Source organism: Hydractinia symbiolongicarpus, chromosome 11, assembly GCF_029227915.1.
Source record: "Hydractinia symbiolongicarpus strain clone_291-10 chromosome 11, HSymV2.1, whole genome shotgun sequence".
NCBI classification, from domain to species: domain Eukaryota; kingdom Metazoa; phylum Cnidaria; class Hydrozoa; order Anthoathecata; family Hydractiniidae; genus Hydractinia; species Hydractinia symbiolongicarpus.
Genome location: NC_079885.1, coordinates 5,261,776 through 5,288,524, shown reverse-complemented (window position 1 = coordinate 5,288,524; position 26,749 = coordinate 5,261,776). Strand labels below are relative to the sequence as shown.

The 26,749-nt window shown below is 34.2% G+C and overlaps 1 protein-coding gene across 1 annotated transcript in view; it reads right to left on the bottom strand.

Annotated features, from left to right (window-relative positions):
• LOC130614578 (craniofacial development protein 2-like) overlaps positions 1–17,850 on the bottom strand; it is a 79,686-nt gene extending 61,836 nt beyond the window's left edge. The window contains exon 1 of the mRNA XM_057436003.1: positions 15,935–17,850. Coding sequence (XP_057291986.1) covers positions 16,385–17,233 — 849 coding nt within the window. The 5' untranslated portion in view covers positions 17,234–17,850 and the 3' untranslated portion in view covers positions 15,935–16,384. The remainder of the gene's footprint in view (positions 1–15,934) is intronic.
• Positions 17,851–26,749: the final 8,899 nt, after the last annotated feature.

The window sequence follows — 26,749 nt, the reverse complement described above, 5'->3', positions numbered from 1 at the left end:
CACGACGTCAATAACACTACTTTAACGTCAATATCTTATATTAAGTTAATGAAGCCATTACAGTGCATTTAAAACTTTTAGGTCCAATAACTCGGAAACGAGGTGGTGACGTCAATGATTTTTTACTGCGTGGGTAACTACGGACCACCTAGGACCAATTTGGGTAATTTTCCCAAAACTGGGTTCCCAATTCGTTTCGGAACCGACAAGTTGATGACGTCACCAAAAACCTTTATACCATAATATCTCTGCAACCGTTTGTCAAAAGTACACGATCCTATACATTTTCTTGATTAGCGTTTTAAGATCTATACAAGAAGGCAGCAGCTATACAAATTTCTAAAAAATTTTTGGGGCGGGTTTGACTGGTCATTGCTGACGTCAGTAACATTTTGAAATCCATATGTCTCCTTAGGCATTCGCAACGAATGAACTAATTTTTACCAAATGTTATTTTTCCATTGTTCTTTTGCCTAAGTAGATATTTTCGCGGGCTTTATCGACTAGTGTAAAAGTATATATACTTTTTCTATTTTTGTTTTTATTATAATGAATGGCTATTTCTTAACCTTCCAATTGTGTTTAACCATATATCATACACCATACCATATACCATATATATTTGTGAGTGTGGAAGTGGTTTTCGGCGAGTAGAAGTGTTCCCTAGCGAGTAGAACTTGTTATAAGAAAAACATCTCTCTTTGGAACCACCGCATTTAGCACAGTTAAGATTAAATGATCTGAAAATGCAAACTGGTGTGAAAATACCCTTTCGTAGTTGTTCAAGCACTCAAATCCCTCGTTTTATTAATTAAAATATTTAGAAAAAATTATTAGAATTTCTATCTTTGTTTTACAAAAGAAGCAAGAAACCGCGGTTGGTTTAAAATCATATTTACGAAAAAAGTCGTTTTACAAGCGAAGCGACTTGCCATCAACAGCTCAGGTTGATGTAGGTAACAACTAAAAGCAAGGGAAAAAAAGAGACATCTTGTTTAAAAAGTTGTGTATTTTCGTACGAAAAACGTGATCAAGCAAGCGATCACGTTAGTTTGGTCTTCCTAAGCAAGAATATCATTAAAACAATAATAGAACAAAAACTCATTGTCTGTTTCTTTGCATATCTGACGACAAAAGTTCGCCGGTGAAACATGAAAAGTCCCGAGAGCGAGGTTGACATTTTAGTTAAGTAACTTTAAACTAATTTTCACAAGCTGGAGAATAATCAACTTTCTGTTAACGCTGTTTACGCTACTGAAAAATAGTCAAGAATTCTGGATCCAGTTAAATACGAAATTTAAAGCAAATGAAATCGTCGATGCATGTATTAGTCTGTACATATGGTTCAACAAACATGGTAGCTTCCAGGTTTTGAGGTACGTGAAATAATATAATTACCGGTTCAATCAGTGGTGTAAGAATGTAACGAAAGCGGCGTCTTATGTTTGACGTAAGTGCAATGATACAATTTCGAAATAATCAATTCTGAATGATTATTCAGCACTAAAAAGTGTAGTAAATCCTGGTATTTTAAAGCAGCCAAATATTTTTCTCTTTGGGCACGTACTACAATAAATTTGCGTCATTGGCTTAATCTCCTTCTTAGGTGCTTTCTTTATTTTACCCTCAGCTTGCGTGAAGAAGAAATGAGTTTGTTTGGTATTCACAATTCGAACGTGATTCTCCTCCTTTCTATTATTTATTGTCACGTCCACGGTTATTTGACATTAACATGTTGCCGTCACATTTTTTTAGTCACTATTTTTCATTTTTAAGGAAAAGACGTAGCATGTCCATTTGTCTTGTTTTTTTTTTACAAGCGCAATGGAATATATACTTTATTGTAAGTACATGCATAACTATGTTTTAAAATTTTATTTATTTTCTATATTTTTTATCTTGGTTAAATCGCTCGCTGCTGTCTGTAAGCTACAGGTAGTAGCTTTGAGTAGCAGACAGGTAAATCCCCGTGGATTTACCTGTTCTGGCTTAATTGTTTCACAGTTTAGGCCTCTATCGTAGATTGTATAGTAAAAAAATTATTTAAAATTCCAAAATATAAGGTTGAAAAAGGGAAAGTTTTAGTTTAACATTTTGACAAATCGACTCCATGGAACAATTGTGCAAGATTAATTTTCAAGTATTCATGTAAGCAAGAAAACAAAATACATAACGACCTGGCTTTTAAGAACATTGAGACTAAGATTTTGGATAAAAGCTTAAAAAAATAGGGTGCCATTAAAAAAAAAGACTTTACTTCTTCTATATATATATTTCTATACATAATACTTATAAACTGGAAGTATGAAGGTTAACCATCACAATGCTTGATACAAATTTACGATTATTAACAGTCAGTAAGAGAGAGAGTAGAGACAGAGGGAGTCTGACAGTTTTATAATCACAAAAGCCAATAGTTTTAAAATATTAACTTTTAATATTTTAATTTTAACTTTTACGCAACAAATGTTGAAAAAAGATTTGTTGATTACTCATGTATCTAAGCTATAGCTACAACTCTGGAAAAAATACTTGTCAAAATGCTCTAAGAAAATCCAACTCACCGTACTTTTCTTTTGTACTCCAGGTTTCTAAGGTATTTCTGTTAGCATCAGTCAAGCATATTCAATATTCAACATTAATATGGAGGAACGGAAAGCTCAAAATGAAATTCACATATGTTTTTCCAGGGTTGTAGCTTTGGCTAGCTACCAGCAAGCTAATTTCAATTGCTCAAACTGAGCAGAGTAATATGAAGTGCCACTGAACGTTAGTAAACTATATAATGAGTTTTAGTTCTAAATTTACATAGTAACAGTGAAATAAAAATGTGTTCACATCATTCTAAAACCGTGGCTAGTTTTTAGGTTTAGCTAGCTAACATATACCAAAAGATACGCCCTTAAAATTTGCAATATTATAACTTTTTTGTCACCACTACCAAAACACTCTTTTTAACTGTGTTAACTACTATTATATGAAACTGCCAGTTAATATTTTATCCGATCCACGTGAAAACCGGAAAATATGTTAAATAACTTTTATTTAGCTTTCAGAAAATTCAAACAGAATGCAAAAATTCTCTCTGGAACAAAAGTAATTAAGTTTTAAACAGATAGTGACATTTTAAACAAATTTCAAGCTTCTGATGACGTCACAGAAAATGTGCTGACGCAAGCAAAATTTTATTGCTGTCATTTTGTTCCTTTTATGACGTACTACAAGTGCGCCAAGTTTGATTCAATTTGAACAACCCTTTGCTATTGAGAAAGGGGGCGGATTCCGCCCCCCTCCCCTGATCATAGTATGTTCGAAAAACCTCAGACCAAACAGGGTTAAAAGCTATAAAAGTCAACATTTTCTTGATACATTCTTCAAACTTGCATGTAAACAACCAGCATCCCGAAATTTGCTCATAACTAATCTCGTTTTCATGTTGTTCTGCACTTTCGCATGCATATTTCGCGGAGCCAAATGGATATGGAAATAGGTCTCTTAGTTTTATTTGATGTGCTGGTGCTATTTCTTAACTTTCTTAGCCAAAGTAAATGTGATTTTTTGAAATCCTCACCTGAAAGTTCATAATTTGTTCAATCTATAAATTTATACAGCAAACAAACAACCAGTTAAAACAGGTTTTTAATTTTGAACTGATTGATCACAGCTTAAAACCGAGGCTTTAATACAAAACAAAAAGTAGGAACACTTTGACCGTAACATTAACATCGTCAAAACAGACTTTTTACATATCGGATTAAGTTGAAAGTTAATGCACGTACGAATTCAATAATGCTGAATATGATCTTAAAGTCAAAACATCAAAATTCTAAAATTATGAAAAACCTATAATTCGGGAAACGTGTATTAAGTGATAATACCAAATGTTCAAAAACCGAACACCTTCAGATGTTTTTTATTTCTCACACAAAGATTATTTTAAAGGATAATTAAAGTGAAAAGCAAGAAACTCTTATTTTTCCCCTAAAAAAGTTCAGCCACTCGTTTAGCCTTGTCTAAATATACAAGGATGGTGTCAACAGTAGTGGAAGTATGATCTAAAAGAATATTTGTTTTTAAATTAGATTATTTTGACCGAGGTCATCGCGTAAAACAGTTATACCGAACTTACCTTTAGTGACACGAAATCGTCCCATTAATTACAAGTTAATTAAAAAAGCGCTTAAAATTAGAGCAAAGGAAACTTAAATAGAATAGAAATCTTCGAATCTTCTGTATGAATAAGTAGGGATGCAATATTCTGTATGACATTAAACTCTTGAAATAAGAGGACGAAAGATTTACGGAAATATATCCGTTGCTTCTCGCGTCTATCATCTTTGGCTCATAGCGTGAGAATACATAGACTTTGATGACGTAGGTGCCAATTGATGAACTTTCCATTTTACACGTTGTACTAATATTTGTTTCTACTAATTTTTGCCCTTTTGCGCTCAATTCAGTGCAAAAATTACGCACAAAACCTGAAAATAAATAGGCGCGAAAGTTTGTACGAATAAGGTATAACAGACGATTTTTGCCAGGTGGAAAGAAAATAGAGAGCGAACATATGAAAAATTAATTGCTCGATACAATCAGTGCAGCAAATGAGACGTAATAAGATCCACTTTGCGCGTACCAGGCAGGTAAAAGTCTGGTATTGTTATAATAGACTAGCTGGGAGAACCTAGCGTCAAAACAGCGGGTCCAGTCACCAATAATGAAGTGTTGATCGTCAAGTGGAGCTCTTAAGTGCAGGTAAGCCATGCTTCAAATCCAGGTGAAGTGCTTTAGTACAGGCATTAGTATGTGGCGAATTCAAATGAAGCGCGCATAGCGATGCAGCTCTGAAGTCATAGAATTCGGCTGGGATACTTTATGGGATACTTCACAATTACCCATTTTCTGTATATATTTTTTATTAATTCTTATTTATAGTATTGGAATTGGGTAGTTGCTTTTTCACCATTTATGGTTGTTCTATCAAGAGTTGGCAAGATAGAGGTAAACTTCCAGTCGTGTGTTTCCTGAATTAGAATTTGTTGTTTATACTGACACATGATTGATATATGTCGCAGTCACCGACGTCCAAATTTTTATTGGGCTTTTTTCCAAACAAGTTTATCAGGAAGATCCTTGAAAATAAATTCATGTGGTTCACACAGCCGGCGGGTATTTTATGTGTAAAACACCAATAGATAGCCGCACGCAGTGTAGTGGTTCGTCTGCGGCTCCCAATGACCGATGATAAAATCCTACTCACTTCAGGGCAGTAGGTTCAAAAGCAAAGGCCTTTTTGCATTACATTGATAACAAGGATAGATATTATTACGATAGGATCGTCTTGACTTCCTGGAAGAAATTTTAAAGTGTAAAAGGATTGCGCAGCCTTTGCCTTAAAAAAGAACTTTGACAAATATTTTAATTGCCCCAATCAAACTTTAGTGACAACTGCTACATTTCAACAATTATAAGTCTTTCAAACGTTCAGTCATCCTGTAAGGTCATGCCAACTAATTCAAAAAACTGTGATGACAATAATAAAAAATATTCCGACAAACCAATATCATAATTTGTCTTTTTTTTAACGGAAGAATTTTTGGTAGCGGTATACATTCTTATTTCCCTTTTTCACTGATAGCAGTGATAATTCAGTCTATGTTCAAACTGATATCCTTGTGGCAGGGAGTTCGGCTCCAGTGCGGAAATTTTGGATCAAATCCCTACCTAGTAATGCCAGAGAATATGAAAGTGTGAATCGATCCTTTTTGCTTAAATTTCAGCATGAGAATAGTTGGGCGGCTGTTATGCTCAAACACCTTCCATAGCTCGAATGGGAGATTTAAATACACTAGGACCCATTTAAGATCCTCGTTGATAACCGTACCATCTAAGGAGGCTATCCTGGGTAAAAAAACTAAAATTAATAATAATAATAATGACTTTTTTGCTGTGATTAGTTCGACATTTCTACTTTTTAGAGGAATTTAGATTTGCGGAGAAAGTTGGAGTATATAAAGAGGTATTTTTTCCGAAGGAGGATTATACAGATCCAACAAAAGGATACAGCATCCAGCACTTACCTTCATTCTCAGAGAGGAATTTCTTCTTTCCCAATGCTTATGTGGCAAGATTTAACACATTCTACGTTTCTCAAGAAAGTTCCAAGCGCAGAATTTATTTAACATGTTCAGGAATATGCAAAATAACAGTAAAAAAATATGTATGCATGGATCGACTTGATAATGCATTTCAGGTGGAGAATGAACCATATGAAAGGTACGGATCGAAATATGACAAAATCTGTGACGGGAGATTAAATCCACAAAAGTGCATACAACTGGCTGTATGCACACGCATACGTATATGTATACTCATGCACATACGCATACGCAAACGTATACGGATACGCATACGCATACGCATAAGCATACGCATACGCATACATATACGCATACACATACGCATAAGCATACGCATACGCATACACATACGCAAACACATACGCACACGCATACGCATAAGCATACGCATGCGCATACACATACGCATACGCATAAGGATACGCATACACTACATGTACATGTACGCATCCTTACACTTGCTAATGTTGGATACTAAAGCAATCTTCTTTTGTAGTGTGGAAAAATATATTGATGTGTCCATGTGGCCAAGGAGACGTTATTGTGTTATGGTTTACCACGAGGGTATAGGCAATCAATCTAACTGGTTATTTGTTGGTGAAAGAAACGTTACTTCCTTCTCACCGCTTAAAACACACGTCTCTCCCTGTAAGTAAATTATAACAATGAACATTCAGGACATTCAATTTTCTTTAATAGGTGACATTTTTTTGAGTGAATGTGCACGTACGTAAAATGTAAATAGAGTTCTTTGCTTTAAGTATGCACCCTATGCCCATCGGCACATCTCACCTTACCATGTTATTGGAAATATCCTCATTTACAGCAAAATATTTAAGAATATCAAATTTAAAAATAGATATTTAGCAATACGAATAATTTATTTTAACTTTAGCCAATTTTAGATCCACATCATTCCCGTCACGTTTTTTTGAATTTTTCATATAAGAAAAAAATAAAAATAAGAATTTTTTTTTTTCATATTTTTCATGTTGAAAAGACAAAAACCCTCAGGACAAGGGTGGGTCCACATGCCACGTTTCTGCACGGGTTATTATTGTGGCTTAGAAGGCTTCATATTGGTTGGGGCTGCCTTAAAAATATTTTTTTATAATGTGACACCTCCAGATTAGTTAAAACGTGGAGACAGGTTTTGTTATTTTTACTTTTGTTTGGATTATAGAGCACAATGTTGACTATCTTAATTCTTTTTGCACCCAAAATGCCCCATCTTGCACCCAAAATGCCCCATCTTGTAGCAAAATCTTACGAATTTTAATATTTTACTTGAAGAAACTTTTATCTCCGTCTTGAGTTATCCTAATGGTATTATAAGTTATTTAATTATATTAGTGTCCGAAAACCGGAAAAAAATTACTATGTTCTTACGCATAACCTCAAGATACCCATTACTCTTCTACTACAAAGCCTACGCGGTCAATATGTATGTCTCTTATTGTTTCATTTTGTTATTTACTTAACTTATTGTTTCAGATTTTTTTTACAAAAAGAAAGCCATTGCAAGTTACTATGGTAATGTGACTACTTTAAATCAGCTACGATCATCTCCAAAGTTTCTCAAATCACCCGATATCGTTACCACACCTCAAGGATTTCAAGTACAAGGTTTGAAACTTACTTAAGAATGCTTAACAGTCATTAGTACCTAGCAATGTAATACCAGTACTCACTAAAAATTTAACCAATTCCTCGCCTGGTTCATGTAGCGCTTTTTCCCTTTGGATGAACAAACTTGAAAGTGAAAAATAAGGGATCAAGATTCCAATCTCTTGTCGCAGAATAATTCAATATTTCCCAGCGTTTTCTTCTAGCGCTTATTTCTTTAAAACAATACCGCACCCTCCTCTTGTTCATTTCTACATGTTTTTTAATTAGAACCATAAAATTTGGGCTAAATCCCAACGTAAGTTTCACATGCTCAACTCTTGCTTGCCTGATGCTTCGCTTTTTACAGGAGCTGAGCCTCGTGTTTCCTATAAACATTTTGCTTGTAAAAAAACCGTTGGATTAAAAATGGCTACGCGCGTGAAAAAAAAAATGATAGATTAATCAAAATTATTAGTTTCAGACTATTCCTGCTGGCCTATTTGAGAACTGTTGTTTATTAGCATAAATCTTTCCACAAGTGTTGCACCGGCCTTAAGTAAGAACGTGGTAATGTCAGTAATGCATTTTGCTAATGATGTCATCAAATTTATGAAAATGGAAAAAAATAGATTAAATTTAAGATTCGTATAATATTTAAATAATTACTTAAAATGTAGTCACACTACTAATAACTATTCTCCACCCCAAGAAATGTTTCGGCAAAACTAAACGGAAAGGAACGGAAAAGCTTCTGAGAATGCGTGCTTAAAATGTTTACATTACGTAAACGGAAAATTGTCTTGTCCGTTCCGCTCCGAACAAAGTAGAATCGAGTTCAACTTTCTCTTTCCGTTGTGTACGGAAACAACAGGTAGAGAATTATGTACCAATCAGATTATTATATTTCGTGAGAATTGCGCACAGTGTGTTCACTATCTGTGTTGAAATGTGCGCAGTATTATGAAATGGAAAATACTAGTAGAATTCTGCCCGATTTTACTCCACCTAATAGTGGTTGGCTAGGGGCCATTCCAAAAAAAGTTTATTTAAGCAGTGATGCAACCAAATGTTAATAAAATAAAAAAAAAAACAAACTTGAAGATAATATTTCAGTCTTTTCAGTATTCATGTTGTTGTGTGTCATTTCTTGAACATAATATTTAGTAGGCAATGTTTCGGGAGATCCTTCTCACATCATCCTCTGCAATTATATAAATACATGTTCAACACCATTTTACTTTACCCGATGTTGGAAAAAGGTTCTCCCGAAACGTCGCCTACTAACCTATCATGCTCAAGGAAGAAGACTTGTTTAAAATTATGCAAAACAAGACACCAACAAACACTTAATTTTAGTTCACCTAACTTTGGTGATGTTCAAAAAACATTGTAGGAAATCTGCGTTTATTTCGGTTATTAAAAATAAAGGAATTTATCAGAAATTGAATTACAAGATCACACATATTATCTTGCACTAACTTTATTCGCTGTTGAAGAAAAATTTTTATGAATTATGATTGAAATTAAACAAAAATCTAGCAAGTATACCAAATACAATGATTTATACTCGGCTTTAATGATAAACAAGTTAACGCACTTTTTCCCGATCACTGCGCAATAACGACTGCATAATACTTAAAAAAAAAGATGAGAAAACAGCGTAGATCTTTTAAGTAACAGCTGATTCGCTAGCAGACAATCAAGGGATTTTTCTTATTATCTATATCATAACACCCGTATACGTCTGTCTGTCTGTCACGCAAAAAAAGAAAAAGAAAAAGATATTTACTTTTTAAAAGCATATGAATATAGCAAATTTTACGAAAATTTGCATTTTTTGTTTCACGACGAAACGAATAGACTTATCCATTTACATTAAGTGGAAAGGGTATTTGTTTACAGAGATATGTATAAAACAAAACCTTTATTTATTTTGTATTTTCTTGCTTTTATTTATTATTTTTCTAAAAGATCTGCCGTTTCAACTATCCAAATATCAAGCCAATGAAGGGCTAGGCATATCCATAGTAGCCGTGATCGAAATGTCTGGAAACGCCACAATGCATGTCAAAATCAACACTACAGCTGAAATCTCCAACTGTATGCTGCAAATTAACGGACAACAAATACTTATCAGGTAATTAGTAGTCTTTACCTCATTAGTACATACGTAAGCTGGAAACGCATGTAATGAAAAAGAAACACGCTAGATTCGTAACCCAGTTCGAAGACTTTTTTACTTATTTATTTATGCTACAAAGTACAAATATACAATTTTCCCTTTTTTTAAAGGGGGAATTGTACATTTGCTCCAAACACCAATGAATAATATACACAACCATTTGAATAAGGCGACAATTTCCCTTAGATTGTCTTGTTAGTTGTCCACATTTACTTCTGCTGTATTGTAGCTACTACATAAAGCGCAGTTTGAAACACAAAAAGGTAAGGTAACACAAAAAAAATTTTGAGTAGCTTCAACTGTTATAGCGTATATATTTTAAAGTTAGTACCTCGTATCTATTTTCAAACGGTTTATACGGGAAATCCACTGCGCTGATTGGCTAAAAAGCCTTTACTACGGACTTTATACAGCACTGTATAACTTTTAGTTCTCATAGCAACTATAAATTTAAACAAACAACTTCGCCAGTGAATTGGTAACATAGTTAGCTAAATGTCTCCAAAGTCAACTTACAGTAAATCCAAAATCGCATAAGGAAAGTTGATAATTTTAAATCCTCTGCGTTCTTAATATTAACATTCATTGCAACAATGAGCAACAAAGAATAAACTTTGGTTCAAAAATATTTAAAAAAAACTATAGAGGGATATTCGAACGTTTTGTTTTCTTTTTGTACATGCATTTGAAAAACTCAGATCAGGAAATTCAAATCGAATGTTTTGTTTCTTTATCAAGAATTGGTTTTAACAACCTTGTCACAAGTAAATCTTTAGAAAATAATCCTGGGGTTCTACAAAGCCAAATAAAGTAGCTAACAGTTAATTAATACAATATAAACTGTTTATCTATCTCTTCCGAGAAATAGTATCCTCGGTCAGCGTAAAAACTCGCAAGCTCGGTCTATACTTTTGACCTCAGGTATAAATAGACAAAACAGTTTATTATATTGAAGGGGCACACTGCGCACGGCTGCTGAAAAAAAGTTTATGATGACAGTGTTGATTTTGAAGACCAGACCGACTGGCTTGGTCTGCTCCATAATAAATGAATTTACATGTTCTAAATTTTCACCTGACAACACACTAGACCCAAAATATAAAGCAACCTGCTAAAAGTACAAGTTTTGTATACATATTCGTAAGTGCTAAATAACTTATAACTAGCTAAATTCCCGTGGAAAAATCCACTGAATCTCTCATTAAACTGATGTAGGGGATACCAATCAAAAACATGGAGCTCAGTAATTTGAATTCTCAAAAGTCACATTTCAACCTCGACCCTGGGCTCTTTGTCTCTTTTTTATAACGGGATGACAAAAAGGGAAAAAAGCTCTGGGATCGAGGTTGCTCACAATCTGCATTATTCTATGTTTATACACGCTCAAACAAAACGTCTAAAAATATAAGCCTGTGCAACAAAGAAATAATTCAAAAAAATTAGAAAATAAAATTGGAAAATGTGCAAAAAAAACAAAGGTACAACCGTTACGTAAAAAGCGGAATACGCTAAAACTATATACTTGCTTTGCCGTTCCAGAAGTACACCAGGGAAAGAAGGATATCAAACATTAAAAAGAAATTCAACGTTTTTCGTTAAGTCATACAAAATCAGCTATTCAGTCTGTTGCAAACGGCAAACCTTCCAAAGTTATACTCAAAATAAAACAAATTATAATTAGTAGTTGAAACACAAAAAAGAGAAATATAAAAACTTGAATCATTTGGTATATTGTATATCTACCAAAATATTTCAATCCAAAGTATTAACAGAACAGACCCAAACTTATAATCAAGAAAATCACGCCTAACATCAAAGAAGATAACAATGCAGCGTTTTCGAATTTAAGAATTGAATATATTTCAAACGATCGTAACGTCGTAACAGATGTAAACATTGATTTGAGTTTAGGTTTTAGGTTTTTGATAACGACATCAACACTGAATTTCACAGTCTGTAGTGTTAAAAACAGCAACAATGGAAAAATTGTTTTTTACGGTTTACGTAAATTTCAAATATAGTTTTTATAAGAATAATGTGTTTTAGTTTTAGCCTCGATGTTCTGAACTATTTTGACAAATGCTATCCTCATTAATATGTATGTCTTAATATGTTCTTAACATGACTATGGCCTGAAAACATAAATAACTTAATAAGAAAAAAGCATGCTATAAGTTACTATAGCTAGCTAATGGCAATTCTACTACATGTAACGGCCCATTGCTTGGACAAAAAAAAGTTCAGTTCGTTGAATATACAATAAAAAAAGTAAACTTCTAATCAATTTTGTGCGTCATACAAATGTTCATATTTAAAACAAACTATTAAGCTTAGACATATTCTTAGGATATTCTAAAGTTCTGACCCATTTTTTAGAGTATGTATTTACAAAATAAGTGCTTAAAGAAGATATTTTCCGACTCAAGACACAACAACAAACTTAATATTTAAGGAAAATTTAGCTCTGAAAGAAACAGCTAGAAACTCGTTATACACCCAAGTTCATTTCTCTACTAAATAATCTAAACAACGCACCTGTTTTCTTTTACTTCTCAGTAGGTAGCTTGTTAGCGTTCTCCTAATAATTAGTTTTTTACTTCGAATACTAAACTTCGTTTCATCCCAAAGAGAACGAATTGAAGATGCATACAATTGCCTGAAACATTTCCAATCAGTTCTCTTTATACTCGCCCGTCATGATCAGAGGTCTGATCGGGAAGAAGCATTCTCTGTTGAGAATGAAATACGGATGTGCTATGATAAATATTCACCTATATGTATACACACCATCCGGATAAACTATCTGAGTTCGTCACTAACATGTTGCCGCACGTAGTGTAGTGGGTTCATCTGCGACTCCCAGTCCTGGGGACCGCGGATCGAATCCCGCTCACTGCTTGGCAGTATGTTAGTGATGAACAAAGTAGTTCTTCTTCAATATAGTTTTCTTTGTGATGTTAAATCATCGTACGTTAGAAATATTTCTAACTAACAACTTCGTTCGACAACAACACAACATTTTAGTTTTTTACATTTCAGATTCGAATTACATTTATATTCGAATCCGATAGAATTTCTATAGAAGGAAGCAACCTCGGTCCCAGAACACAAAAATGGAAAATATAGGAAAACAAATATAAGCTAATCCAACCTCATGATGAGTTTGAAATAACTTTTTCCAGGATTACTTTGAAAAACAGACAACCTTCTTCGCTGCGCTTTTCTTAATATTTCGAGTTGGAAAGCTTGTACTTTTTCTTTGAAGGCACACTATATTAATTTGAACCTTTATAATGCCCAAAAACGTGTTATATTTATGGCTTCATTAAAAAGAAGATTTTAAAGTACCAAATTATCAGCTTGGATTGGCATGTTTGTGGTATCCTTTTCATACAGCAGAAGAAAAGTGAGTTGCGAAGGTATGGATGATTTGAAAGTTATTTTTACGTTTTTTCCTTGATTTGATGTAGCTAGCTAGCTAGCTATCTAAATTACTTTGTGGTGCCTGTGGCCACCATGGAAAATATTTTTTGCTGTCATCCTTTAATGGGATCATTAGCTAGCTACCTCTAGCAACAGTGAGAAGAAGAAAATTCAATCCATAAAGTATTAAACAAAACTCTTTCCTTTTAAATTTAATTATACAATTTTTAAATATTCCCTGAAACTCAACTTGCTTCTTTTTTTTGTTGTATTGTGGAAATAAATTTAAGTCACAAATCCAAAACTAACAGGGGAATATATATATATACTCCTTCATTCTTTAAGGTATTTGCTCATTTGTGGTTAAAAACTTTTGTACTGTTGCTACTAGCGTCTTTTTACTGATGTATGTTCTAAATGTGAACTATTTTATCAAACGGTGCCTTTACCTGGAAGTTCTACTTTGTTTACCTACTTTCGCATGTTAAATTCTCCAACATTTGAACCTTGCAATAAATTTTTCAAGAAGTGAGACGTGTGAAGTCACGAATGACCGAGTGGACTTTTTTTCGATTGTGGTGGCGACCGTTAATGTAATTATTGTTTTTGGGAGATTAAGTTTGGACATATACAAAGATATTTAAGAAATATAAAAAATCATTTATCATTTTCTTTACAACCCTATGTTTTTGCATTGTGTTTCATGAGCTCACAATAATGTGGTATAGCTAAGTTATGATACGCAAAAACTACTCTTAAATGACCCTTTAAGAATGTGAAACCACATAATAGACCTTAATCAAATTTTGTATTTTTCGTAACTTTTGTGTTCAGTATGGTAGATTAGTATTCGTGTCAACTGGCCAAAAAAGCCATAAGTATGAGGGCAACCTTGAGCAAATTGTTTAATACAATTTGTACTTTCCAAATGGAAAACAGTGCCTTCAATTCTGTTGTCTTGGCCTCAAAAAGTAGTTATCTATATCTTATGTGGTTAGCCTCATTAATTCCAATAAATTTACCCTGCCAATTTTGTTCCAGGAGGGACAACATGACGGTTCTAGAGTGCTAAAAAGTTTTCATTTAGGCTACAAAAACCGTTTAAATTTCTGTTCAATAAGGAACAGCTGTTATGTGGGATTCAACCCACATGAATATGAAGTGAACGCTCTATCGACTGAACTACCAATCCCCAAAAGAAGACAACCCTCAAAGTAAACAGACTTGCATGACTTTATTAATTCATCATTCATCATTCTCGGCTTAACGTCCGTTTTCCCCGCTAGCATGGGTTGGACGGGGCATATTAATGACCATCTTCCAATCTGACCTAGACTGTGTTAGATCTAAACTTAACTTCCTCTGTATCAAGTCTGTCCTTATAACCTCCTGTCAAGTCTTTCTCGGTCTGCCTCTGGGATTTGCCCCAGAAACTATCAAGTCTCTACACTTTCTTACCCAATTATCCCCCTCCATTCTTTCCAAGTGACCCAGCCAATTCAATCTTCTTATCATAACACTTCTTACACAGGCCTCATACAACCTACCTTTTGACAAATTGACAAGACTCTGCTAGTCAACAAAGGAAGTAACTCTCTGAACTTTTTTCAAGCAGAACCTATCCTGCAAGTAATACTTCTTCCAACACCCCCTTCACTGCCCAACATATCACCTAAGTAACAGAAGTTCTCAACTATCTCTAACGAGCCACTGTTGTATATCATTAAAGCTGGAAATACTTCATTCTCTATAATCTCACCTTTGCAAAGCTTGCATACAAACTGAATGTCACCTCTTAACCTTCCACTAATACTACTGCACTTCTTATGTACCCAATGCTTGCAAGTCTGACAAAAAATTGAGTTACTACCAACCCCTTTCCTGCAAACTCCACAAGGCCACTTTCCAACTACAAGGTCACACTTGGCTGCAATGCTACTAATCATGACTTTAGACTTTGCTGTGTTTACCTTTAGCCCTTTCTCTTCTAGTCCTTTCTTCCACTTTTCAAACTTTTCAACTAATTCTTCCATCGACTCTGCTATGAGAACCAAATCATCTGCATACAATAACTCCCATGGACAACCTGTTCTGAACTCCATCAACAGCGCTTCTAAGACTAGAACAAACAACAAAGGACTAAGTACAGAACCCTGATGTACACCAACATTTACACTAAATTCATCACTAAGTGAATTGTTAATCCTGACACAACTTCTAGCATTGCTGTACATAGACTACCATTGTAACTAGCCACTCATCCACACCTAATTTTCTCATACCCCACAAAATAACTTTACGTGGGACTCTATCAAAAGCTTTCTCCAAATCTACAAAGGCAAAATAAACATTCTTTCTCTTTCCTAAATACTTTTCCTGTCTGAGTAAAAATATTGCATCTGTAGTGCCACGCCCTGGAACAAAGCCAAATTGCATCTTATCTATATCAATTTTTTCGCTAAGTAACTTATCAATCACTTTTCAAAAACTTTCCTTACTTGATTAACCAACTTCAAACCTCTATAGTTACCTCTTTCTAATGCATAGCCTTGCCTTGAAACAATTCACTATTACACTCGACTGCCACTCACTCGGAATAGCACCATCCTTTATAATCTGATTAGCAAGACTTGTAATAAGCTCAACTCAAATATATCCAGATGCTTTTACCATCTCTGCAACAATACCTGACACTCCTGCAGCCTTGCCAATCTTAAATTTCCTAATAGCCTCCACTACCCATTCTGTCTTGATCTGCATAGCTTGCCCTTCTACAACATCATCATCAGACAAATTATCCTCATCCCAATCAAACTCAGTGTTAAGCAACCGCGGATAATAATTCTTCCAAGCTACCCTTTTCTCCTTCTTTGTGGTAGCCAGAACACCTTCATCATTACGTATACACTTCTCACCTACAACATCTTGATTAGTCTTCTTCATTTGCTTTGCTATCTTGAATACCTCATTGCGCTGGTCTTCCCTTCTTCCCTTCTGCAAATCTGTTTCTCTCTGCTTCTGATTTTGCCTTTTACATTGCTGTACAAGCACGACGCTTAGCTTCTAAGTAAATATTTTTATTACCACCTGACTTCCACTCTTTCCAAAGTTTCCTCTTTTCCTTTATACACTGGTCAACCTCATTATTCAACCACCAGGTCTGTCTATGTCTAGCTGGTCCTTTGGTCCACCCACAGGTATCATCAGAAGGTTCTAGAAAGCAATTCTTCAAAGTAGTCCAAGTACTTTCAACATCGTCACTATCACACTGACCATTGTGCGCTAACTGCTGAACTTTTGCACTAAATTGTCTTGCTACAACCTCTTCCTTCAGCTTCCAGATTTTACAACGGGGCCTGTACTTTCCCTTGGCTTCTTTAACACTCTTTAAGATAATATACCAAACCAGCAACCTATGCTGGGAAACACACTCTTCCCCCGATATAACTTTCACGTCCTTCACCACTTTCTTGTCTGACTTTCTAACCAGGACGAAATCTGTCTGTGTCTTACAGCCACCTGACTCATATATTATCAGCCTACTCTGTCTCTTACTGAATGATGTGTTGCAAACCACCACTTGCGTTGCCATTCCAAACTCAAGCAATCTCTCCCCTTCCTTCTTTCTGCTCCCAAATCCATAGCCTCCATGCACACCTCTATAACCTTCAGATGACCTCCCAACATGACCATTAAAGTCGCCGCCCACTATGACATTTTCAGTGTCTCCAAACTTTGATGTGACTGCTATTAACTCATCATAAAACTTATCTTTATCTTCCTCACTGAGTCCACACTGTGGAGCATAAACTGACAGAAAAGTGACAATCCTATTACCTATCAAAAACTTTATCACTATAATACGATTATTAACACGCATAACATCTATTACTTTTTCTACCCACTCCTCTGCAACGAATATGCCAACTCCTCCATATCCATCACTATTACCAATCAAAGAAAGCTTAAACCTTGCACTCCTACCTTACACAAATCTCACTGAAGCTCCTCTCTACATGACTTCCTGAACACAACACATATCAACAGATCTACGTTCTAAAATTTCAACTACTTCACCTGCTCTACCTCTCAGAGCACCAACATTTGCACTAACCATCCACAACCTAGTGTTTTTCTACCTTGTGATGTGATACCTGGGTAACGGTCTGACGATGCTCACACCTGACATCTGTCCTACCGTGCGCGACACCTTCACTCCGTTGAATTCCAGCCCCGTTTACGTAGTTTGTCTGATCAACTGTTCTTACGGCCATTAATAAAGAGTTTTGGCATTGTTTTACAGCTGGATGCCCTTCCTAGCGCCAACCGTTCACAGACCGGACTGAGTGTTTTTTAAAGTGACATCATCACTATGTGGCATTTCATAAGACTTCCCCAATCGCCCCTTTAAACTAAGGTATGGTGGAGGACGTTCAACTCCTCTCTTGTCTCTTAAAGAGACCCTTCACCCTAATTATATCAAGCATATATCAAGCATATGGTATTTAGTAAACACTTTTTGAGCACTCTGTCCCAAAAATAATATATTTTTGTAGTTTACAAATTTAGCTCTAAATATCGTCCCTCAAAGGCGCCGGATTTTAATGTATTTAGAAGCTTTACTATATAATATAATATACTATATAAAAATGTTTTCTGTTTCTTTTTAGATTGCGTACATTGAGAGCGAGAGATGTTATCTTTCAATACGTGAGATAAAAAGAAGAAAGCGAAACCTCATCCCGCGTTGTTATTGTTTTTTTGGCAAAAATTTGAAGCTGTTTTATAAATCTTGATAAAGTTAATAAAGTTAAGTTTTCGTTTCTGTAGATTGTTTGTTTTTGTTTATTGTTTCCCGTAAGTTTACGAAATTCATTGCAGCAGATCCATTGGCTTCAAGAAATCTAGTGTCGTTATTTTAACGTAAAAAAAGATCCCACAAGCTGCCTCGTTCGCCTTCTTATCTCCGACAGTCTCTATTATTATCTGCGTTCCGAGTATTATTTTACGGTTGTAAGAGTGTACCTTGCAACGCGCATCCCTTTAATTCGTGACATTTTCGCACACTACGGATTGTACAACTCGATGTATTGCACTTTTTTCAAAATAAGGGTTTTAACTTTATAAAAGTATAACTTTGCATCGATATTTGGCACTAAAAGTTTCATCAATGTTGGATTTACCTCGGCCACCACTGAAAATATTGTGATTATTATCAATATTTAATTTTATAATTCTGTAAAAAAGAGGTTTTACGAAATTTCGTACTTATCTTTTTTGTTTAGTTTCGCGCGATCTAAATTTCTCGTACTTTCTGAAAAGAAATATCCGCATATATATTATTGTATTTTTGCCAAAAAATCACTACTTTTGCGCAACGAGTTGTTGTTGTTCCACGGTGAGTTTATTTTACAACTTAGTCCCCAGGGTTTTCTACGTCTATGATATTCAGTGTTGGTGTATTCCCAGATATCAGCTGAAGTAAGATGTTAGCACCTCGCTGGATTATATCAAAGAGAAACAAAAAGCACTAGGGACAACTATTGGCTACTTTCAATTTCGATTGCAACTTGCGTAATGCTTCGCAACCTTTTTTTAATTTTTAATTTTTGGGAAATTTATATACCTGTTGCCATCATCGCATAGATCCTAAAACTCTGATCAAGAAAATGTATAGGATCATGTACTTTTGATAAACGGTTGCAGAGATATTAGGGTTTAAAGGTTTTTTGATGACGTCATTAACCCGTCCATTCCGAAACGGATTCGGAGACCCAGATTTGGGAAAATTACCCAAATTAGTCCCAGGTGGTCCCTAGTTACCCATACGGTGAAAAATCATTGACGTCACCACCTCGTTTCCAAGTTATTTGGTCTCAAAGTTTTTGGTGCACTGTAATGCCTTCATAGATATTGACGTTAAAGTAGTGTTATTTTCGTAGCGTCGTAACGTCAGAAAATTTAACAGATTAGACATGCATTTTTCGCCAAAATCAAAGGAAAATGAAGACATCCACTTTGCTTGTCACAGACAGACAGACAGACACACCTAGCGTATTATTATATAGACTAGCCGAATTCCCGTGGAAGAATCCACTGAATCTCTCATGGAATGCATGAAAAGAATACCAAACAAAACATAAAACATAGTGATTTGAATTTTTATAAAACCCAAAATGCAATGGCTCTTTGTCTCTTTTTTATTACGGGACGGCAAGAAAGAGAAAAAAACCTGGGTTGCTTACAGTCTGCATTACTTTGTATTTTTACCCGGTGAAACAAAACGTTTAAAATATAGGCAGGTGCAAAAAAAAAGTAAAAAAAAATGTCCATCAAAATTCAAAGGCGTCTAACAACCGTTACGTAAAAAGCTAAATCTACTAAAAGTATATACTTGGCTTATCATTCTAAAAGTACACCAGGGAGAAAGGGATACCAAACATTAGAAAAAAATCCAACATTTTTCGTTAATTCATTTAAAATCAGATATTTAATCGTTGTTTATCAACTGAAAAAAGAAAAGCGCAGCGCAGAAGGTTGTCTGTTTTTCAAAGTAATCCTGGAAAAAGTTATTTCAAACTCATCATGAGGTTGGATTAGCTTATAATTGTTTTTCTATATTTTCCATTTTTGTGTTCTGGGACTGAGGTTGGTTGCTTCCTTCTATAGAAATTCTATCGGATTCGAATATGAATGTAATTCGAATCTGAAATGTAAAAAACTAAAATGTTGTGTTGTTGTCGAACGAAGTTGTTAGTTAGAAATATTTCTAACGTACGATGATTTAACATCACAAAGAGAACTGATTGGAAATGTTTCAGGCAATTGTATGCATCTTCAATTCGTTCTCTTTGGGATGAAACGAAGTTTAGTATTCGAAGTAAAAAACTAATTATTAGGAGAACGCTAACAAGCTACCTACTGAGAAGTAAAAGAAAACAGGTGCGTTGTTTAGATTATTTAGTAGAGAAATGAACTTGGGTGTATAACGAGTTTCTAGCTGTTTCTTTCAGTGCTAAATTTTCCTTAAATATTAAGTTTGTTGTTGTGTCTTGAGTCGGAAAATATCTTCTTTAAGCACTTATATTGTAAGTACATACTCTGAAAAATGGGTCAGAACTTTAGAATATCCTAAGAATATGTCTGAGCTTAATAGTTTGTTTTAAATATGAACATTTGTATGACGCACAAAATTGATTAGAAGTTTACTTTTTGTATTGTATATTCAACGAACTGAACTTTTTTTTGTCCAAGCAATGGGCGTTACATGTAGTAGAATTGCCATTAGCTAGCTATAGTAACTTATAGCATGCTTTTTTCTTATTAAGTTATTTATGTTTTCAGGCCATAGTCATGTTAAGAACATATTAAGACATACATATTAATGAGGATAGCATTTGTCAAAATAGTTCAGAACATCGAGGGTAAAACTAAAACACATTATTCTTATAAAAACTATTCTTGAATTTTACGTAATTGTTGCTATTTTTAACACTACAGACTGTGATAGTCAGTGTTGATGTCGTTATCAAAAACCTAAAACCTAAACTCAAATCAATGTTTACATCTGTTACGACGTTACGATCGTTTGAAATATATTCAATTCTTAAATTCGAAAACGCTGCATTGTTATCTTCTTTGATGTTAGGCGTGATTTTCTTGATTATAAGTTTGGGTCTGTTCTGTTAATATTTTGGATTGAAATATTTTGGTAGATATACAATATACCAAATGATTCAAGTTTTTATATTTCTCTTTTTTGTGTTTCAACTACTAATTATAATTTGTTTTATTTTGAGTTATTTCCGTTAGATACGGCGTGCACATTAATCCGAGGGTAAAATTAAACTATTCTATCTATAACGACCAACGGGGCTTTTAAAACAAAAAACAAAACAAATAGAAACATTTAAAAATAAACATTTAGTGTTAATAAAAAAAGAGTTTTATTTTTTAAAATAACAAAAAAAAAAAAGAATTAAATGTTTAAATAGTAACCCCCTGATTTGCGTCTTTTTTAACTTGGTAAATTTTAGCGTAACGTCACCTCGTAAGAAAGCGACCCGTACTTTGCGTGTCGTGGACTGACATGGTTATTCACACAAGCGTATTATTATATAGATTCACGTAACGTTGTCGGGCAGTGATTAAAAGAAATAATCAAAATTGTAGCTTTAGGTGTAAACAACTGTAACCTTTTCTTTGTTGACTCGTGAGGAATGCATGGAGAAATTAAAAGAAATAGGCCAACATTGCTCTGGCACTACAGATGACATGAAAATAAAACTAAGAAAATTCTGCCTATATCCAAAGCTTTATGAAAGACTGCAGGTAGTTTAGACCCACTACATAACCCCTCTCACTGCCAAACGGGATAGCGATGAACATAATTATCCAACGATAAATGAAGAAGTGTTCATATCGTATTGTTTAAATAACTCTCAGCAAGTAAAGGCCAGCAAGAAAAGGCAGTGCGGATGTTGCACGTTTCTTTTAAAACAATAAAAGATAACGAGGAAATTTATGTGAAGGGAATGATTAAAAAATCCTACGGAACTCGAATAAGACCGGTAGTCATTTTATTTAAAAATTCAGTTCCCCAGAAAGCACATTGTTCTTGCCCCATTGGTTTAAGTGGGCTATGTTGCCATGAACTTGCCATATTGCTGTTCGTAAAACATTATTACGATACCAAAGAAAAACTGTTAGAGCTAAATGTACTCAACAAATTCAGAAGTGGCACAGGAGATCACAAAAAGGGTCGATACCTATGCTTCCCTTAGCTGAAATTAAACCTAAGTCTGCTAGTACGACGTAGAGGGACAATAAATTAAACATTAATGCTGCTGACCCTGGTGGATTATATTTCAAAAGAAAATTTTTACAGATTTACAAAATGAACTCAAAAATGAAAAATCAGTTGAGGATCATATTCAAAACGTTCTTATTAACTCAAAAGTAGGGAGAGCTTCCTTGTTTGCAATCATGGTAAACTATAAACACCATTTGACATTGGCAAATTCATTAGCTGATCATGGTTATTGTAAAACACTGATAATAGCCGTGATATTTTTAGGTTAGCAAGTTTCAATTTACGATTATACTTGTTTTTAAATGGTGTTCATTATTTTTCTTTATTGGTGGTGTTCTACTTGCTTTAAGTGTTGTTGAGATTAAAGCAGTTGTTATTTCATATTTTCGTTTAGCATTTTTGAATCGATTTTTAATTTGCTGAGAAGGATATTTTTAAGAAGATAAGTCCTTTGCATTGATGAGTTGTTGATGTAACTTCTCATACTTTTCTTCTGGGACTGTAACGTCTGGTAAATTAGAGGATGTCATTCGTTTTCTAGAATTGCGATGAGCAACACAAATATGTCCGTTTGTAAAATTTATACCACATGTTTTGAAAATTTGTTTGTACTTTGTTTGTTTTTATGGACCAAGAGGGAAACGATAGTATTTTAGAAGCTCGTTATTAGAATATGTTGAGTTATAATTATTAAACCACAACGCTGAGAAACAAAACCATTCAACCATTGTGTCTAATACGTAATAATTATGCTGTATTAAAACCTTATTACCCAGAATAATTCTTTAAAAAAACAACATTGACCTTTATTTAATTCAAGTTTTGCCTTTACTTATTTTTGATAACAGTCATAATGTTTATTCTTTCCTAACAAGTGCCTTACTCGTCACCATTCCCTTGCGACATAAATAAGGTTAATATAGATTGAGTATTTTTACACAAAAAACAATGGAAAATATTTCTGCATATTGTGATGGTTGGTCAAAATAATGAATCAAGAAGAAGTCAAAGATCAAAATGGAAAAAAAAAAGTTGAATAACGAACACATTTTTATTATTTTATAATAGCTACTAATTGATATTTACTTTGTGAGTAAAAGTAAAGAAAGATTCGTGAATAAAGATGAAGCCACCATATTGCACGTTTGATTTCCTATTGAATATTTCCGACTCAAAACATGAAAAAAATATTGTTGTTGGTCAATACAGATATTTCTTAAGTTCAGAAAAATTTAAACAAAGGTTATAAAATGCTGTTTCTACTATAGTACGTAAAATATTCTTAGTTATCTTAAGTCAAAGACCTTATTTTTATAGTTTACTGGCATGTACATTTAAAACCTACTTTTTTTTACCCCATACAGCTATAAAAATTCTGTAAATATGTTGTCAGAAAGATATATTCACAACATTCTGTTTTAAACAGTGTGCGTTACCCACGACAAGAACAACAATCCTCCCCCTAAGAAAAATCAAAATGGCAGACATAGACGAGAGAACCACGAGGCAGGCTAGCTTTATTTACAAGGAAAATAAAAACTCGAATTAAACGTCTGTTCACTCATAAGTAAATTATATTTATAACCTTCTGTATCAACAGGTAGCATGTGTAAAGAGCTGGTTGCTACATCATGAAATATTTCTAACCGTTGAAATAAAAAATTATTACTTAAACTACATATATCGTAACGTAACATAATAATGCAACACATCCCTATTTTCTGTGAGATTCCTCATTAAAAACAAGCTCTTGATTGATTTTATTCTCACTGTTCTGTCTCTTCTTTGGTTACAACATGCTGCCATTTTTTAACTCTTGCCTTAAATCACGTGACTATGTTCATTGTTTTATTGCCAGGTCCTGGCTGCTGACATCAACATGCTGAGACCTTCCTCGCTTTAAGTTTAAGGCGTTTTCTATACTGTCAAAAATTAATTGACACAAGAAACGGTTAAAAGATACCTTATTTAATCAAATCAAAAATATTCTCCAAAAAATTAATGTAGAGTAATTATTTTACTGCTTTTGAAGATGTTTTTCGGAATATGTACAAGCCTGTTGTCGCATGACCTCTACATTTAAAAAGATCGCTTTTTTATTGACTATGCTAACAACCACTATCCTAAGTTACAATCTTAAGTTCATATACGTTCTCGATTTATTTAATTGAAATTAAAAATAAGATTAATTAAATTTGCCTGTTATGTATGACTAAGCAGTTTTTAAGTGGTAACAAAATATCTCCCTTTTTAATGAAGCTTTTATTTAACATAGTTCAACAAAAACAGCAACATACTACAACGGTGATGTCACTGCTTCATTCAAAGAAGTTCGTCTTACAGTAGTTGGATCCCAATCAGATATATCGCACTTGCTCCTAATCAATGAGGATACTGGTAAAGGACTAGTGGGTTTAAAGAATGGTATATCTGCTGGCAGTAAGATCTTTGTTGACATTTGTTTTCTACATAAGTTAACCTTTTTGTTAATACTAAGAAGCTTTTATCATAAAATTTTTTCTATACATTTGACATACATTTATAAATGTATGTCATTTGAACGGTCAAGGTCGGTTCTGGCTGTGGTTCTTCTGGGATGGACTTACCCAATGCAAGTAGTTAGAGAGTGGGGGTACGAGGACAGTTTTAACTGTCCTCAAACATAAATCTCTCTAGCTACTTATACAAATAATGGATTCAAAAAATATCTATATATTTTTTATCCAAAATTTGTTTAACATGCGTTTAAAATTTTTATGGTTTATGATGATGATAAGGAGCTAAGCAGGCTCGGGAAGTCATTACTGAGTGATGAGTGATGCTCCTTTCCAGCTCGCAGTGGGTAGAGACGAAGTCTCGTGGGGTACCACAGCTAAATGTATTCTTCATCTGGTATAATTAGTTAGGAGCGCGGGATGCGACGGTAGCATATGTTAGATCCACATCCTATAAACAGCGTTGGACCCACATAATGGTTTACACCCACCGGACCTACTAAGCATTGGGGAACAAAAGCGGAGCCTTTGTAAGGCTGTGAATTGATCGCAAAGCGATCAAGAGGGGATGTTTCTTTTTGCGATGTTATTTAATGGATCATATGCGACATACACACCATTTTACCGTTGGATGGTGTCATTTTATGGAATAAGGACGTCATTGGGCTTGCCTGGGCACATATACTGTACTACCTATCAGATGACGTGAGGATGCCTAGAACATGTTTCTTTTAAAAATATAAAAATAGGGCTTAAGTATTTACTTTCAACATTATACTACAGTGATGTCAGTTACATCTGATGGTCAATGCGTTTAAGACTCAAAGAAATAACTTGTATGTATAGTATAGATGAATAAACTTACAGATAGAGAAATTTTAGAATTAGCTGATGAGGATTTACTTGATCATATGGGGTATCATATGGATGATTATTTTGGTGATACTGATAATATAAGTGATGACGTCATAGATTGTACTTGTAGTGTGGATAAGATTAGGAGTACAACAGCATCGACACTAGTTTGTCCAAAATGTGGTGTAGTTAGTGATGTTCAAGTTTATATACCTTCATACAGTGTTTTTGAACGTTGTACATTTCGGAAGAAGTGCATTTACATCAGGGATAGGAAGTTTACTGTGATCCTAAAAGAGTTCCTATGTATGCAAGATCAAGTGGTATCTGATGATGTAATAAAAACTTTGTGGGATCAGATTAATAATACAGACAATTTAGTATAAAATTATGTTATACCACTCAGCATCCCCATACTAGGATCCCTATTAAAGAAGAACAAGTCGATGTCCTATAAAAATAGTATATTCTACATTAAGTTCACATTAATGAATCAACTGTTTCCACACATAACAATATAAGAATGTAATCGAGTACAACATCTATTTACTGTCATAAGTCACTTATACAATAAGTACAAACTAAATAAGAAAAAAAGCCTTATAAACTATTACTTTACACTAAAAAATTCCAAGCACTGGGTATGAATGATTATGCAAAAATAATTCCACAATTAAAAACACAATCTAGGCAAAAGGAAATAGAAGGAATATGGGGTTTAATACCTAAGGATTATAAATGGGCTGAAGCTCTTCACTAACAAATGATCTGTTACGACCACCATCCAAATAATATAACGTTGGTTGATTACTTTTAATATTTCTATCTTTTATTTCATATACGACCATATTGGATCAGTAGATCGTTTTCGTCTTTCACCTTCATAAATTTGTCCCTCGATTTCACCGGGTTCATATAGATATCTAACGTTGGTACCAACATCTAGCAATGTTTTATTATCGCTTTTAATGGGCTGTGAAAATTCCTGTTTTATTAAAATATGTTTTATGGCGTCTACTGGTATCAATTAGTCCGATTTTTTTGTTATTCAAGGCACTAACTATCGCTTGCAATCTACCAACCTATTCTGTGTTACTTTTTGATGGATACACTAACTCCTTATGGTATTGATAAATAGATAGTGTATCTGCTAATGTTTTAATAAATCGTTGGACAATACCTTGACTTCTATGTTGGCTGGGATCACCACGTTGTATTATTACATTATGCTTGT